The 16,286-nt window shown below is 39.6% G+C and overlaps 1 protein-coding gene across 1 annotated transcript in view; it reads left to right on the plus strand.

The window, feature by feature from the left end:
- esrrgb (estrogen-related receptor gamma b) overlaps positions 1-16,286 on the plus strand; it is a 134,802-nt gene that overhangs the window by 44,816 nt on the left and 73,700 nt on the right. The window contains exon 3 of the mRNA XM_061900447.1: positions 509-625. Within this exon, the coding sequence (XP_061756431.1) occupies positions 509-625 (117 nt within the window). The remainder of the gene's footprint in view (positions 1-508; positions 626-16,286) is intronic.

The following is a 16,286-nucleotide window of genomic DNA, read 5'->3' on the forward strand; positions in this document are numbered from 1 at the left end:
TGTGGTATCATCCAAAACTAATGTAAAGAATAACAACAGAAGAATAAGTGATTATTACATTTTAACAGAAGTGTAGATAGAGCATGTTAAAAGAGAAAGTAAGCAAATATTAACAGTAAATGAGCAAGTAGATTAATAATTCATTTTCTACCACTTGTCCTTAATAATTTTGATAAAATAATAGAATGGAAAATGACACAATTTGTTACTGCATATGTCAGTAGACTAAATTAGGAGCCTTTATTTGTTTACTTACTACTTAAAGACAAGTTTTCTAGTATACTCAATGTTTTATTTAAGGACAAACTTGCAAAGAGAAAAATATGTTTAATGTACCCAAGGATTTTTTTGTTAAAATAAAGCCAATAATGCAATATTTTTGGTCCCCTTTATTTAGAAAAGCATCGAAATGTACTGAAAAGTATCGAAATAATTTTATTACCGGTACCACAATATTGGTATAGGGACAACACTACCTCAAACATATCATGTATTGTTGTTTTGGCAGGTAATATCGAGTACAGCTGCCCAGCCACCAACGAGTGCGAGATCACCAAAAGGAGACGCAAGTCCTGCCAGGCGTGTCGCTTCATGAAATGTCTCAAAGTAGGCATGTTGAAAGAAGGTAAGCGCTTTGTTTTATTGAGTTGTATTTTGGTCTGTACTTTGGATTTGGAAAGCTCCTTAAGATGACAACATAAAAAAATGTGTCTCTTTATATGTACTGTATTTTCTGGACCATAGGGCGCACCGGATTATAAGGCGCACTGCCGATGAGCGGGTAAATTTAGGTCTATTTTCATACAAAAGGCGCACCAAATTGTAGGGTGCATTAAAGGAGTCATATTATGATTTTTTTCATATTATGATTTGGTCTACATAACATGTAATGGTAGTTCTTTGGTCAAAATGTTGCATAGATTATTTTTGACAGATCATTTTCTTGGAGCTTTCTGACAGTCGCTTCAGAATGCGCCGTTTTGTAGATGGTCTTATTTATGTTGCTCACCTTCGACAACATGCACATTTTCAGGACTTAATGCAGATCCCAAATACACATCAGCAGGTATCAGAAGGTAAGAAAAGTAGTTTTTTGATAAAATTCCAAAACAAAACGCCAGGTAATATGTCTGCTAATAGGTACCATTTTGCAGTCCTTAGACACAGACCATAATAATACTTGTATGTTTAAAGCCGACAATCCATCAAGTGGTGCAGCTTCATAGCTTACAGATGTCGTACTAAAAACATTTTGACAGATTTTTGAGCGCCGTGCTTAATGTTCTATATTCTCAATGGAACATTTAAAGTTTTTGTATTGTTTACTGGTATCATATTGCAGTCTATCTCTTATGTGCGACTGCCTTCTATTGGTCACACTTATCATTACACCATCTACCAAAAAAAATTGTTTCAAGGTCGGTAAGCACAACCAGAATTAGTCCATACATTATGTGCACCAGATTATAAGGCGCACTGTCGATTTGTGAGAAAATGAAAGGATTTTAAGTGCGCCTTATAGTCCAAAAATAAAGACAACTTCCGACTGTTTTCTTGGTTTAAAAATAGAACAAGCACATTCTGAAATTGGACAAATCATAATATTGTTGGGTTTTTTCTTACACTTACATGTCTCGGTTAATAGTATTCTATCTTTATTTGTCGTTATTCATATTTTCTGAATAATTTATGCGATAATGTTCTTTAGTCAACTCATTGGTGTTGATTTTCAATCTATCAAGATTAAAAAATTATACCAAAATCAAACTACAGGTTACATTTTCCTCGACTGGTGCACTAACATCATGTGGTTTATTTTTTACATATGTTGCATCATCTACCAAGATACAAATAATTGCTATTGGGACATCTAGTGGACACATTTCAAACAGCAGTTACTTTCTTTAAAAAATTTCAGGGTAATTTTTATACTTAGCAAACCGGATAATACCTGTTCGCGGGCCTGATCCGGCCCTCAGGCCATATGTTTGACACCCCTGCATTAGATGATGGAATTTACCATTCCAATACTAAAGAACAGTTCTGCAATGACTGATAAAAAAATCACATACACCCCTGTTAGTAATCGAGAATTTCCCCACAATGATTCACATACAGTTGCGATCAAAAGTTTACATACACTTTTAAAGAACATAAGGTCATGGCTGTCTCGAGTTTCCAATTATTTCTGCAACTCATAATATATTTGTGACAGAGTGATTGGAGCACATAACTTTCCTCCAGAAGGTCTTATCTGTGTCCATGTGATGTCAGATGAAACAAAAATTGAGCTGTTTGGCCACAATACCCAGCAATATGTTTGGAGGAGAAAAGGTGAGGCCTTTAATCCCAGGAACACCATCCCTACCGTCAACCATGGAGGTGGTTGTATTATGCCCTGGGCCTGTTTTACTGCCAAGATAACTGGTGCTTTACAGAGAGTAAATGGGACAATGAAAAAGCAGGATTACTTCCAAATTCTTCAGGACAACCAAAAATCATTGTCTGGGTCTTGTCTGCAGTTGGGTTATCCAACAGGACAATGACCCCAAACACATGTCAAAAGTGCTAAAGGAATGGCTAAATCAGGCGAGAATTAAGGTTTTAGAATGGCCGTTCCAAAGTCCTGACTTAAACGTGTGGACAATGCTGAAGAAACAAGTCCATGTCAGAAAACCAATACATTTAGCTGAACTGCACCAATTTTGTCAAGAGGAGTGGTCAAAAATTCAACCAGAAGCTTGCCAGAAGCTTGTGGATGGCTACCGAAAGTGCCTTATTGCAGTGAAACTTGCCAAGGGACATGTAAGCAAATATTAACATTGCTGTATGTATACTTTTGACCCGGCAGATTTGGTCACATTTTCAGTAGACCCATAATAAATTCATAAAATAACCAAACTTCATAAAAGTTTTTTGTGACCAACAAGTATGTGCTCCAATCACTCTATCACAAAAACATAAATAAATGGGTTGTACTTGTATAGCGCTTTTCTACCTTCAAGGTACTCAAAGCGCTTTGACACTACTTCCACATTTACCCATTCACACACACATTCACACACTGATGGAGGGAGCTGCCATGCTAGGCACCAACCAGCACCCATCAGGAGCAAGGGTGAAGTGTCTTGCTCAGGACACAACGGACGTGACGAGGTTGGTTCTAGGTGGGATTTGAACCAGTGACCCTCGGGTTGCGCACGGGCACTCTCCCACTGCGCTACGCCGTCCCTAAGAGTTGTAGAAATTATTGGAAACCCGAGACAGCCATGACATTATGTTCTTTACAAGTGTAAGTAAACTTTTCATCGCGACTGTAAATTGGTTGTGTCGTGTTTGTGTAATCACGCTAAGAAAGTTAAAGTTAAAGTACCAATGATTGTCACACACACACTAGGTGTGGCGAAATTATTCTCTGCATTGAGCACTGAGCGCTTAATTTCTTTCGCCTTATTGGTCTTCTTGGGATTCTCATCCTCATCATTCACTCTGGACTTTTTCTCACATTTGTCTTCCTCGTCCAAATCCGAGTGAAATTACTCTCTGCATTTGACCCATCACCCTTGATCACCCTCTGGGAGGTGAGGGGAGCAGTGGGCAGCAGCGGTGCCGCGCCTGGGAATCATTTATGGTGATTTAACCCCCCAATTCCAACCCTTAAACACTGAAACCCACTACTACCGACCACGCAGTCTGATAATTTATATATCAATGATGAAATATTAACATTGCAACACATGCCAATACGGCCTTTTTAGTTTACTAAATTGCAATTTTAAATTTCCCGGGAGTTTCGTCTTGAAAACATTGTGTAATAATGACGTGTACGCAAGACGTCATGGGTTTTTAGGAAGTATGAGCGCTACGCACACACACAGCTAAATGTCGTCCGCTTTAACGGCATAATTACACAGTATTTTGGAGAACTGTGTTGCTGAATCTTTTGCAATTTGTTCAATTAATATTGGAGAAGTCACAGTAGAAAGATGGAGTTGGGTAGCTTTAGCCTTTAGCCACACAAACACACGGTGATTCCTTGTTTAAAATTCACGGAGTTGAAACTTTCCTATGGATCAGAGCGGACATGGATCCCGACCACTTGTCAACCAGCAGGTTTCGGTGACAAAATTGTGACTAAAATGTCGCCACTCATCAGCTGAGCTTGCGCCTCCCGTACAGCTGCCGTCGACTTCCCCGAGACACTGCACGTCAACACCCGGCCGTGGACGTACACTTCCGACTATCAGGTACTGTTAAACTCACTAAAACACTAGCAACACAATAGAAAGATAAAGGATTTCCCAAAAGTATCCTAGTAAATGTCTCTAAAAACATCAGAATCCATCTCAATGCAACGCGATTGCAATCACGTTTTTTTTTTTTTTTTCTAGTCAGTGGCTATCAATATCCTCAAACACAAATCTTTCATTGTAGCTCAAATTAATGGGGAAATTGTCGTTTTCTCGGTCGGAATAGCTGTTTTTGGTGGAGGCTCCCATTAAAAACAATGTGAATAAATGAGGAGCCATCAACATGTGACGTCATCTTCTGCGACTTCCGGTAGAGGCAGGGCTTTTCTCCAGTTGCAAACTTTATCGTGGATGTTCTCTACTAAATCCTTTCAGCAAAAATATGGCAATATCGCAAAATAATCAAGTATGACACATAGAATGGACCTGCTATCCCCGTTTGAATAAGAAAATCTAATTTCTGTAGGCCTTTAATGCCGAGTGCCAAGCAGGGAGGTAACGGGTCCCATTTTTAGTCTTTAGTATGACTCAAAGCAACATATGGCAAACAAAACAACACCAAACAACACCATCCGCCTCGGCAGACGTAAAACCGCGAGTTCCTTCATCGTTGACTTAACCGTCTTAATGAGGGCCGCATGGAGGTGCAGGTGGCGCTGACCTGGGGGCGACCCCAGTGACATCATCCCACAAGTCTTACTTAGCTCTCGTCACAGCGCAGAGCCTGGCGGCGTTTCTCTGCGCAGGAAGCTGCTGAGCTGGATCAAGTGTAACAGTAGTCTCTCTGCAGGAGTGCACAGGCAGCTCTTTACCCTCCAGGGACGTCTACCCCATCAAGCCGCCTCACCTCCCCTAACTCTCTGGGGCTCTGGGTGTCTCTCCACCTGCATTCTCTCTCTCCTGCTCGCCGTATTGATCCTCTAAATGCTTTCTGAACATCCACCCTCACTTCCTGCGTGTGTTGTTGAGACCTTTGGGAGTCTGAGGGGGGAAACCGAGACAACCCTGAGTTACGACCACCTAGTTTGCATCTTGCTTTATTCATGCTGGCGTACATTAGCGTTTGTGCTAAAACTTCAATGCTCCTTTTTATTTTCAACCAAAATCTCTTTAAGCAAATGTTGGGAGCTAGACGGTAAAAATAATTACAAGAAAAAGAAATTACAGTTTTTTCTTTTTTCAAAATGTCCTTTATGAGCCTGATTTGCAAAGATCCAAATACCACGTGCTAAACAGCGTGTGCAATCTATACAATTGTGTGTACTAGGGGTGTACAGTAAACCGGTACATGTATAGTACCAAGATACTAATGGATCATATTCGGTACTATACCCCCTCTAAAAAGTAACAGTCATCCTCCCCCCGTCGTCGTCACTTTGTGTCTTTGCTGGTTTTTCAAGCAAACAAGCATGTTCGGCAGCCCACAATCACCGAGTACTTACAAGCAGACACAGTGTGTAGACAGAAAAGGGAGAATGGACGCATTTTGCCTTTAAAACTAAAGATAAAGGTGAGGTTATAACACTGAAACACTCTCATGAAGAGGTGCTTTAAGACATGGCTAGTTAGCTAGCGGCTAAAGTCCATCCGTAGTCTGCAGTGTTTTAGCTACTTCTAAATCACTAATCCTCGCCTCCATGGCATGAAGTGAGTTTCTTACAAGTATCATCCCTGCAGGATGAGGAATAGCTAAACATGCTTCACGACATACCGGCGTCAAATTGTAAACAAACGCCATTGGTGGATCTACACCTGACATCCACTGTAATGATACCAAGTACAGGAATTGTACCATGAATTGATTAACGTGGACCCCGACTTAAACAAGTTGAAAAACTTATTCGGGTGTTACCATTTAGTGGTCAATTGTACGGAATATGTACTGTACTGTGCAATCTACTAATAAAAGTATCAATCAATCAATCAAAGGAGCGTATCTAGTCGATATTACTATGATTACATCGATATTTTTTAGCATCACAAAATCTTTTTTCGTTTTTAAAAAATGTATATTATGTTTATAAACTCAAGAAATATGTCCGTGGACACATGATTACTTTGAATATGATCAATGTATGATCCTGTAACGACTTGGTATTGACCCAAATTTGTGGTATCATCCAAAATTTGTGGTATCATCACATTTTTGGTATCATCCAAAACTTATGTAAAGAATCAAACAACAGAAGAATAAGTGAGTATTACATTTTAACAGAAGTGTAGTTAGAACATGTTTAAAGAGAAAGTAAGCAAATATTAACAATAAATGAACAAGTAGATTAACAATTCAATGTTTACTGTTTGCCGTAAATAATGTTGACAAAATAATAGAATGGAAAATGACACAATTTGTTACTACATACTGCGATAAGGTGGCGACTTGTCCAGGGTAAACCTCACCATAAGCCCCAATGCAGCTGAGATAGGCTCCCCCCGCGATCCCAAAAAAAAGGGACCAGCGGTAGAAAATGGATGGATGGAGGAATGTTACTGCATATGTCAGCAGACTAAATTAGAAGCCTTTGTTTGTTTACTTACTACTAAAAGACAAGTTGTCTTGTTTGTTCACTATTTTATTTAAGGACAAACTTGCAATAAGAAACATATGTTTAATGTACCCTAACCCTTTTTGTTGAAATAAAGCCAATAACGCCATTTTTTGTGGTCCCTTTTATTTAGAAAATTATTGAAAAGTACCAAAAAGTATCAAAATATATTTTGGCACCGGTACCAAAATATTGGTATCGGGACAACACTAATGTGTACTATTATTCAACGTGTTATATGCGAGCCACAAACACTGCACATGCTATTCATAAGTGGTGCAGACCGCCTTATTTAATTGTTTTTTTTTTGCATTTACCACTTATCTTTTACTACGAAGAAACTGGGTTATTTACTTTACATTCATGCCATCATCCTCCGACTTGTGGCGTTTTGCTATCAAACAGCAGCAAACATGTACCACATTTTATAGGCATTTTAGAAACACTTAGGAGTAGGGTTGTGCAGTATCAGAATCAGAATCAGAATCATTTTTATTTGTCCTTTCCAACATGTACAAGACACATCAGAACTGAAATTACATTTTCGGCACAGTCCCGCTAAGAGCAGACATACGTTACAGGGGGGGGGGGACAAGACGAGACCGCCGACGGATCAGCCGGTTACAGCGCTCCTTAAAAAGATAAGAAAGGGTGACATTAGGAAAGGGGAGGGGAGTAAAAAAATATCAGTCCAAGGCTAGACCCTCAGCAGAGGTCTAGTCTGAGTCCAAGGAAAAAACCTCACATAGCATGGCATACATTAAACATACATATATCACACCAACTTGCAACAGAGGGAGGGGTGGGTTTGCGCAGCCCCGCTGTTCGCTCTGTAGCGCCGCTCGGCCATTTCACAACCCCAGAGGAGATAAGCGTTGGTGAGGGTGTTGATTTAAGGGTCGGGGTCATGTGTGTGCGCATGCCCAATTAACTCGGGAGAGGTGAAGTGTTTTTGTATGGCTGAGGCCGATAAAGTTCGGCTACAGATGTTGTTGACAAAAAGGAAGGTCAAAAGCGTCTATCTTTGAGAAGTCTTTGGGAGATTTTTTTCAGAACAGCCTGCTCCATGGCAAGGCCATTCAGGGAGTCCAAATCGTAGATAGAAAGTTGTTTTCCTTCGAGAAGACAAAATATTGACTTGTTTTCTCTGCTTGTCCATGCTGGACCTCTTTTAGTTCCAATTAATTATTCCTTCTCTGCAAACTTTTCCAAGATGAGATCCATTTTGCGATTCAACTCAGAAATCGCACAAGTCTGTGTTCCCACAGCCCGACCCAATCCTTCCATTGCGTTGAACAGCCGTTGGGCCCCTTGAGTGGCTGCCATCGTCTTCCGAATTTGTCAATACACCAGAGCAATGCCCAGCCCAATAAGCAAGTGCCCCGTGATCACAGCTCCAAATAGGTAGATGTCATCGACGTCCTCGATGGAAAGAGCTGAGAGGCACATGATCCTCCATGAGTTCCAGGAGTCCCGCACGTAACCCGCAGCGATGGTTCCATCAGGGCAGCCAGGCTCCCCCGAACCTCTTTTTCTTGTCGAAAAGACTGTGTCAATAGCGTCAAGAGTCCAGCTGATCATATTCATATTGAAATTTGGATTAGAGGACAGCGCAAAGAAAGAGGCTTTTAAAAAGTTCAGACCGGTACTAATAAAGTACTGTGGTACCAACGGATTGAATACAATGCTATACAAACGAAAACAGTGTGGAAAGGAAGAATGGCAAAAGGAAAAAGTTAAAGTACCACTGATAGTCACACACACACTAGGTGTGGTGAAATGTTTCTCTGCATTTGAACCATCCCCTTGTGACACCTCCTGGGAGGTGAGGGGAGCAGTGAGCAGCAATGGTGGCCGCGCTCAGGAATTATTTTGGTGAATTAACCCCCAATTCCAACCCTTATTGTTGAGTGCCAAGCAGGCATGTAAATGGTCCCATTTTATAGTCTTTGGAATGACTCGGCCGGGGTTTGAACTCACGTCTTACCAATCTCAGGGCGGACACTCCAACCACAAGTCCACTGAGCATAAAACGACCTTTCTACTGGTTAATAAAGCATATGGGGATGTTTGAGGTTCAGAACTACCAATAAAGGTGACACTTTAAACAGAAGCGCCACACTGCAAGCAGTGGATTCATCAAAAGTGGCATTAGAGCAACCCCGGGCAATTATTTTGACCCGGGGCCACATTTAGAGAAAAAAATGTGTCTGGGGGCCGGTATATCCATTTTTAGGAACACTAATACAAAACCTCACAATAATGTCACTTGAATGCTAAAAACTTTATGACAGACCGCCTTAAAAAACAGAATGGAATGTTTACATTTTTCTATGAACGATAAAACACTGAATATTGACAAAATATGAATGTCACTCCCCCTTTTCAATCGACATATTTTACAATCAAGTGAAGCGCACCAAAAATGCAACAGGCAGTGAAATATTATTGCGAAAGGTACACAATAAACCCACCTACAATCTGATACATCTGATATTTGCTGAATTTCCCCAAGGATCAATAAAGTACTTTCTATTCTATTCTATATATCACTAAGCTTTAGAACTTTGTTGTGAAAATCTCAGAAACGCTTCCCGCCCACACTGGTTGGTTCCTCATCTGAGCTGCTGTGACGTAGATTAACATAGTAACTAATTAGATGACCATAGTAACTAATTAAATTACCATAGTAACTATTATATCATCCACAAGCGCAAATTCCAACCATTGAAATACTTTGTATAGTTGAAGATTTACAGTCATTTGAAAACATGACTGCACATCATTACACTTTCCATCTTAAAGATCTAAAACTATTTTTTAGGAATGTCCGGCGGGCCAGACTGAAAAGCTCAACGGGCCACATGTGGCCCCCGGGCCTTAATTTGCCCAGGTCTGCATTAGTGTATTGCAATCTTTAGGGATATGTTAATATTCTAAATGGACAAAACGAACACCATTTAAAAAACAACGCCCGCGAAAAACACCAAATCGCATCAATTGAATTTGTTTTAATCAGCTCCTTAACTTACCAGCTTGCAGCTGTAAAATTATGAAAGGATGTTGCTGTATAAACGATATGTCTAATATTTTTTATTTCTGACAGACCATGCAAATATGTTGAAAAACACACACACACACACACACATTCTCTGTTCTTCGCCTGTCTTTACTGCACGAGCCTTGAGTGTAACGGTCCGTTTGCACGTCCTTTTTAGAGGCGCAAAAAAAAACAAAAAACGCTCGATCGTGCTCGCAAAATAGTGATGAGTGTTCATGAATCACATGACCATTATCAAAGTCTTTTAAGCTCACACAATCATTGATGGCATGTCCGCAAGGCCAACTGGTTGCCATCTATAGAAGGTGATGATCTCCACTTCCTTGAATAATTGTGGTATGGGATTCAAGTGGCTGTTTGGCCCATCGCCCATTTTCAGTTTGGCCCTTGGTGGCAAAAAATCTGGGCAACTCTGCTTTTGTCAGTTTTTTTTGTTTTGTTTTTTGTTTTGCTTGAATTGTTTTGTAAATAAATAAATAAAGAAAAAATTATTGGAGCAAAATCCAGAAAATTAATTAAGCAATTTAAGTAGTACAATATGTGGCGAAATGTTTAATTGAGAAAAAAAAGATTAAATGAAGCTGACTGTCTCAACTGAAGCGGTATAGCTCGGTTGGTAGAGTGGCAGTGCCAGCAACTTGAGGGTTCCTGGTTCAATCCCAGCTTCCATCCTAGTGACTGCCGTTGTGTCCTTGGGCAAGACACTTTACCCACCTGCTCCCAGTGCCACCCACACTGGTTTAAATGTAACTTAGATGCTGGGTTTCACTTCGTAAAAGCGCTTTGAGTCACTAGAGAAAAGCGCTATATAAATATTATTCACTTCACAACTCTTTTCTAATGTCGCTGATATGCTTGTTTGTGGCAGCACAATGCTGCAACAATACAGTATACGGCTCAGTGACCTCCTTAAACGTTCGGCAAAGGCCAATAAAAGGTCAGCGAGTCAGTGGAAAAAGAGGGTATTTACAACGGGTGCAAAGTATGGTGTCGCGGCTGCCAGCAGTCTAATAGTAGCACTAATACAGATTTAGCTTCACTGTTACATATTGCAAGGATTGGTTTATTCTGTCATTTATTTCACTTGCAGTTTGTGTCTGTTTAATGTTTACATGGACAATGATAAAAACATAATTGTCTTATGCGTTGACTTTAATATTGACTTATTGAACCCTAACAAGCAAAAGTCTATTGATGACTTCATTGACACAATGTACAGCATCAGCTTCTATCCTAAAATCACAAAGCCAAGCAGAATCACAGGACACTGTGCCCCGCTTATTGATCATATTTTTATTAACGACTTTGATAACAACACTACAAGTGGTCTACTTATAACCGACGTTAGTGATCATCTGCCAGTTTTTACAATATATGATGGAAACTGCAAAAAGAACATGGAAGACAAAAGGACATTTCGAAGACTGTGCACAGAGAAGAGGATGATTGCTTTCAAAATTGAGCTACAAAAGCAAGATTGGGACAATGTGTACAATGAAAAAGAGGTTGATGAATCATATGAACATTTCTTAAACAATTTCATAATACTTTGTGACAAACATTGTCCATGGAGACAACTCAGTAGTAAACAGAGAAAGAATAATCAACCATGGATGACAAAATGATTAAAAAATGCTTGTAAGAAGAAGAATAAACTATATAGAAAATGTATAGTACAAAGAACTACAGAGGCAGAAGTTAAGTACAAAAAGTATAAAAACAAGTTAACAAATATACTACGATCATGTAGAAAAGAATATTACAGTGAATTATTGGACAGGAACAAAAATATGAGAGCAACATGGGGCATCCTCAAAAGCATTATTAAAAATTGCACTAAGAGGTATTACCCCCAATACTTCTTAGATGGAAATAAACATAATGACAACATAAAGGAAGTAGTTGAAAGCTCTAATAACTACTTTGTAAATATTGGACCAAAATTGGAAGAAAGGATTCCAGACCCAGTTTCAATAGAGGACTATAATGATACCATAGAGCAAAATCCCAACCCCATGTTCCTCAGTAATGTGACACAGGAGGAAATAGTTAAAATCGTGAAAAAATTTAAATCTAAGACTTCAACTGATTGTAATTGATATGGAAACGATAAAAAAGGTTATTGATGAGATCTCAGGACCATTAATGTATATTAGTAACCTATCATTTCAAACAGGTACATTTCCAAACAAAATGAAAATAGCTAAAGATGCACCAATTTATAAGACTGGAGATAAAGATCTATTTACAAATTATGGGCCTGTGTCTTTACTTCGACAATTTTGTAAAATCATTGAAAAACTGTTCAATAACAGATTAGAGAGTTTCATAAATAAAAATAGAATACACGAAGAGAACCAACATGGATACAGAGCTAATGTTTCAACTTCAATGGCTTTAATTGAAATTACAGAAGAAATAACCAATGCAATAGATAGAAAAAATAAGCGGCAGCAGTGTTTATGGATCTAACTAAAGCATTTGACACAATTAATCGCAATATTTTAATCAAAAAACTAGAACGATATGGCATCAGATGGTTAGTCTTAAATTGGATAAGAAGTTATCTAACGAACAGGAAACAATACGTGAAGCTAGGTGAACACACTTCTACAACGCTAAATATATACTGTGGTGTACCTCAGGGATCAATACTAGGACCTAAATTATTCAATCTCTATAAAAATGTCATTTGTAAAGTAACAAGAGATTCAAGGTTGGTATTATTTGCGGATGATACAGCAGCATTTTGTTCAGGAGAGAACACACAGAAGATAATACAAATAATAACAGAAGAAATTAACAAATTAAAAAAATAATTTGACAAAAACAGACTATCTTTGAATCTCAGTAAAACTAAAATAAGGCTATTTGGTAGAAGAGAAAGTCAAACACAAATACAAATAGACGGAGTAGAAATTGAAACAGTAAATTAAACCAAATATCTAGGTATAATGATTGATGATAAATTGAACTGGAAATCTCATGTAAAAATATACAACATAAAGTAGCAAGAAACACGTCAACAATGAATAAAGCCAAATTTCTAGGCCAAAAATCACTTTATATACCATATCTGAGATACTGTGTAAAAATATGGGGAAATAATTACAAAAGTACACTTCATTCACTAACAGTGTTACAAAAAAGATCAGTTAGAATAATACATAATGTTGGAAATAGAGAACATACAAACCCGTTATTTATTGAATCAAAGATACTGAAATTCCACGACATAGTGAAATTGCAAACAACTAAAATTATACACAAAGCAAACTACAACCTGCTTCCCAAGAATATACAGCATTTCTTCTCAACAAAAGATGAGAAATATAATCTTAGAGAAAAATGTAATTTAAAACATTTGTACGCACGTACAACACTTAAGACCTTCAGTATAACAGTATGTGGAATTAAATTATGGAATGGATTAAGCAAAGCAATCAAACAATGTACTAATATGATCCACTTCAAGAAACTCTTCAAACTGGAAGTGTTTACAAAGTACAAAAAAGAAGAACTATGATAAACATTCTGATTTTATTCACCCATTCATTTTTTCATTCTTAAAATAATCTTACTTATCTCATCGTATGGAATAAAACTTACTTCACCAATTTTGTATTTATTTATTTTTATTGTGATTACTTATGGAGTATATTGTGAATACATTGAGAACAGGAAGTGAACAAACGTTTTATCAACTGTTATGTAAAAGAAAAGAGGTAGGATTAAATAAACTCTGCTTCTTCCTACTCCTTTTCGAACATGTTAAAAAGAGAAACTGGAAATTGTGATGTATCATGTTGTATGCTTGCATGTTCGAAATAAACTCAAACTCAACTCAACTCAATGTCTAGTTCAGTGGTTCTTAACCTATTTTCCAATCTCTTTAGACATCCAATGAAAGATAAAGTTTGGTCGCCCTCGGAATTATCTTGAACCCATTTATAAACCCCTTAGAACCCAGGCTAAGAACCTCTAGTCCAGGGTTGTCAAACTCATTTTAGCTCAGGGGCCGCATGGAGAAAAAACTGTGCACACGTGGGCTGGAACATTAAAATCATGGAATTAAAACTAAAAAATAAAGACAACTACAGATTGTGTTTTTGTCTTACTTTGACCAAAAATAGAACAAACACATTCTGGGGATATTGGAATAAAAATATAGAAAAAAATACTGGCAGCGGTAAAGTTTAGATCCATGAAGGAAAGAAGAAAGTGAATGAATATTTATAACTGAATACATTTACATATGCATAAAAATGTGGGGGTTTTTTTAATATATTTTTTTTATGAAATAGAATGTGAGATATAGCAGGATAATGGATACATTTATCATTTGTTTTCAAAACGCTTACAAAAAATTCGGACCCAAAACATTTACTGTGGGACACCATTTTTATGACTTGACGGTAGGGGTGTGGGAAAAAATCGATTTGAATACGAATCGAATCGAATATGTTGTGTGATTCAGAATCCATCCATCCATCCATTTTCTACCGCTTATTCCCTTTGGGGTCGCGGGGGGCGCTGGTGCCTATCTCAGCTACAATCGGGCGGAAGGCGGTGTAAACCTAGGACAAGTCGCCACCTCATCGCAGGGCCAACACAGATAGACAGACAACATTCACACTCACATTCACACACTAGGGCCCATTTAGTGTTGCCAATCAACCTATCCCCAGGTGCATGTCTTTGGAGGTGGGAGAAAGCCGGAGTACCCGGAGGGAACCCACGTATTCACGGGGGGGACATGCAAACTCACACAGAAAGATCCCGAGCCCTGGATTGAACCCTGACTACTCAGGACCTTCGTATTGTGAGGCAGATGCATTAACCCCTCTGCCACTGTGAAGCCCCGATTCAGAATCAATTCTCTTTTTTTCTTTTAAATCTATTTTTTTTATTTTACTTTTTTTAATCAATCCAACAAACCACTACTCAGCAATACCATAACAATGCAATCCAATTCCAAAACCAAACCTGACCCAGCAACACTCAGAACTGCAATAAATAGAGCAATTGAGAGAAGACACAAACACGACACAGAACAAACCAAAAGTAGTGAAACAAAAATGAATATTATCAACAACAGTATCAATATTAGTTATAATTTCAGCATAGCAGTGATTAAAAATCCCTCACTGACATTATCATTAGACATTTATAAAAATAAAAAAAATAAGAACAAAAGTGTCACAGTGGCTTAAACTTGCATCGCATCTCATAAGCTTGACAACACAATGTGTCCAATGTTTTCACAAAGATAAAATAAGTCATATTTTTGGTTCGTTTAATAGTTAAAACAAATTTACATTATTGCAATCAGTTGAGAGAAGTGGTTCCAGAGCCCTTGCTGTGCGTCGAAGTGAGTCCGACTATATCCAGCCGGAATTTCTCGACTTCGCGCACTAGCTCAGGCTCTTTCCCCGCCAGTGACGTGACGTTCCACGTCCCAAGAGCTAGCTTCTGTAGCCGAGGATCGGACCGCCAAGTGCCCTGCCTTCGGCTGTCGCCCAGCTCACAATGCACCCGACCTCTATGGCCCCTGCTATGGGTGGTGAGCCCATTGGAGGGGTGACCCACGTTGCCTCTTCGGGCTGTGCCCGGCCGGGCCCCATGGAAACAGGCCCGGCCACCAGGCGCTCGCCATCGTGCCCCACCTCCGGGCCTGGCTCCAGAGGGGGGCCCCGGTGACCCGCGTCCGGGCGAGGGAAATCTGGGTCCATGATTTTTCATCTTCATAAAGGTCTTCGAGCTGCTCTTTGTCTGATCCCTCACCTAGAACCTGTTTGCCGTGGGAGACCCTACCAGGGGGCTTTATGCCCCCGGACAACATAGCTCCTAGGATCATCGGGAGACGCAAACTCCTCTACCACGATAAGGTTGCAGCTCAGAGAGGCGTTGCTGGCAGTGAGAGGCGACGGGCTGGGGTGGCAATTCTTGTTTCCCCCCGGCTCAAAGCCTGTACGTTGGAGTTCAACCCGGTGGACGAAAGGGTAGCCTCCCTCCGCCTTCGGGTGGGGGGACGGGTCCTGACTGTTGTTTGTGCTTATGCACCAAACAGCAGTTCAGAGTACCCACCCTTTTTGGGAACACTCGAGGGAGTACTGGAAAGTGCTCCCCAGGGTGATTCCCTTGTCCTACTGGGAGACTTCAACGCTCACGTTAGCAACGACAGTGAAACCTGGAGAGGCGTGATTGGGAAGAATGGCCGCCCAGATCTGAACCCGAGTGGTGTTTTGTTATTGGACTTTTGTGCTCGTCACAGTTTGTCGATAACAAACACCATGTTCAAACATAAGGGTGTCCATATGTGCACTTGGCACCAGGACACCCTAGGCCGCAGTTCCATGATCGACTTTGTAGTTGTGTCATCGGATTTGCGACCTCATGTTTTGGACACTCGGGTGAAGAGAGGGGCGG

Source organism: Nerophis ophidion, linkage group LG05 (genome assembly GCF_033978795.1).
Source record: "Nerophis ophidion isolate RoL-2023_Sa linkage group LG05, RoL_Noph_v1.0, whole genome shotgun sequence".
NCBI lineage: Eukaryota > Metazoa > Chordata > Actinopteri > Syngnathiformes > Syngnathidae > Nerophis > Nerophis ophidion.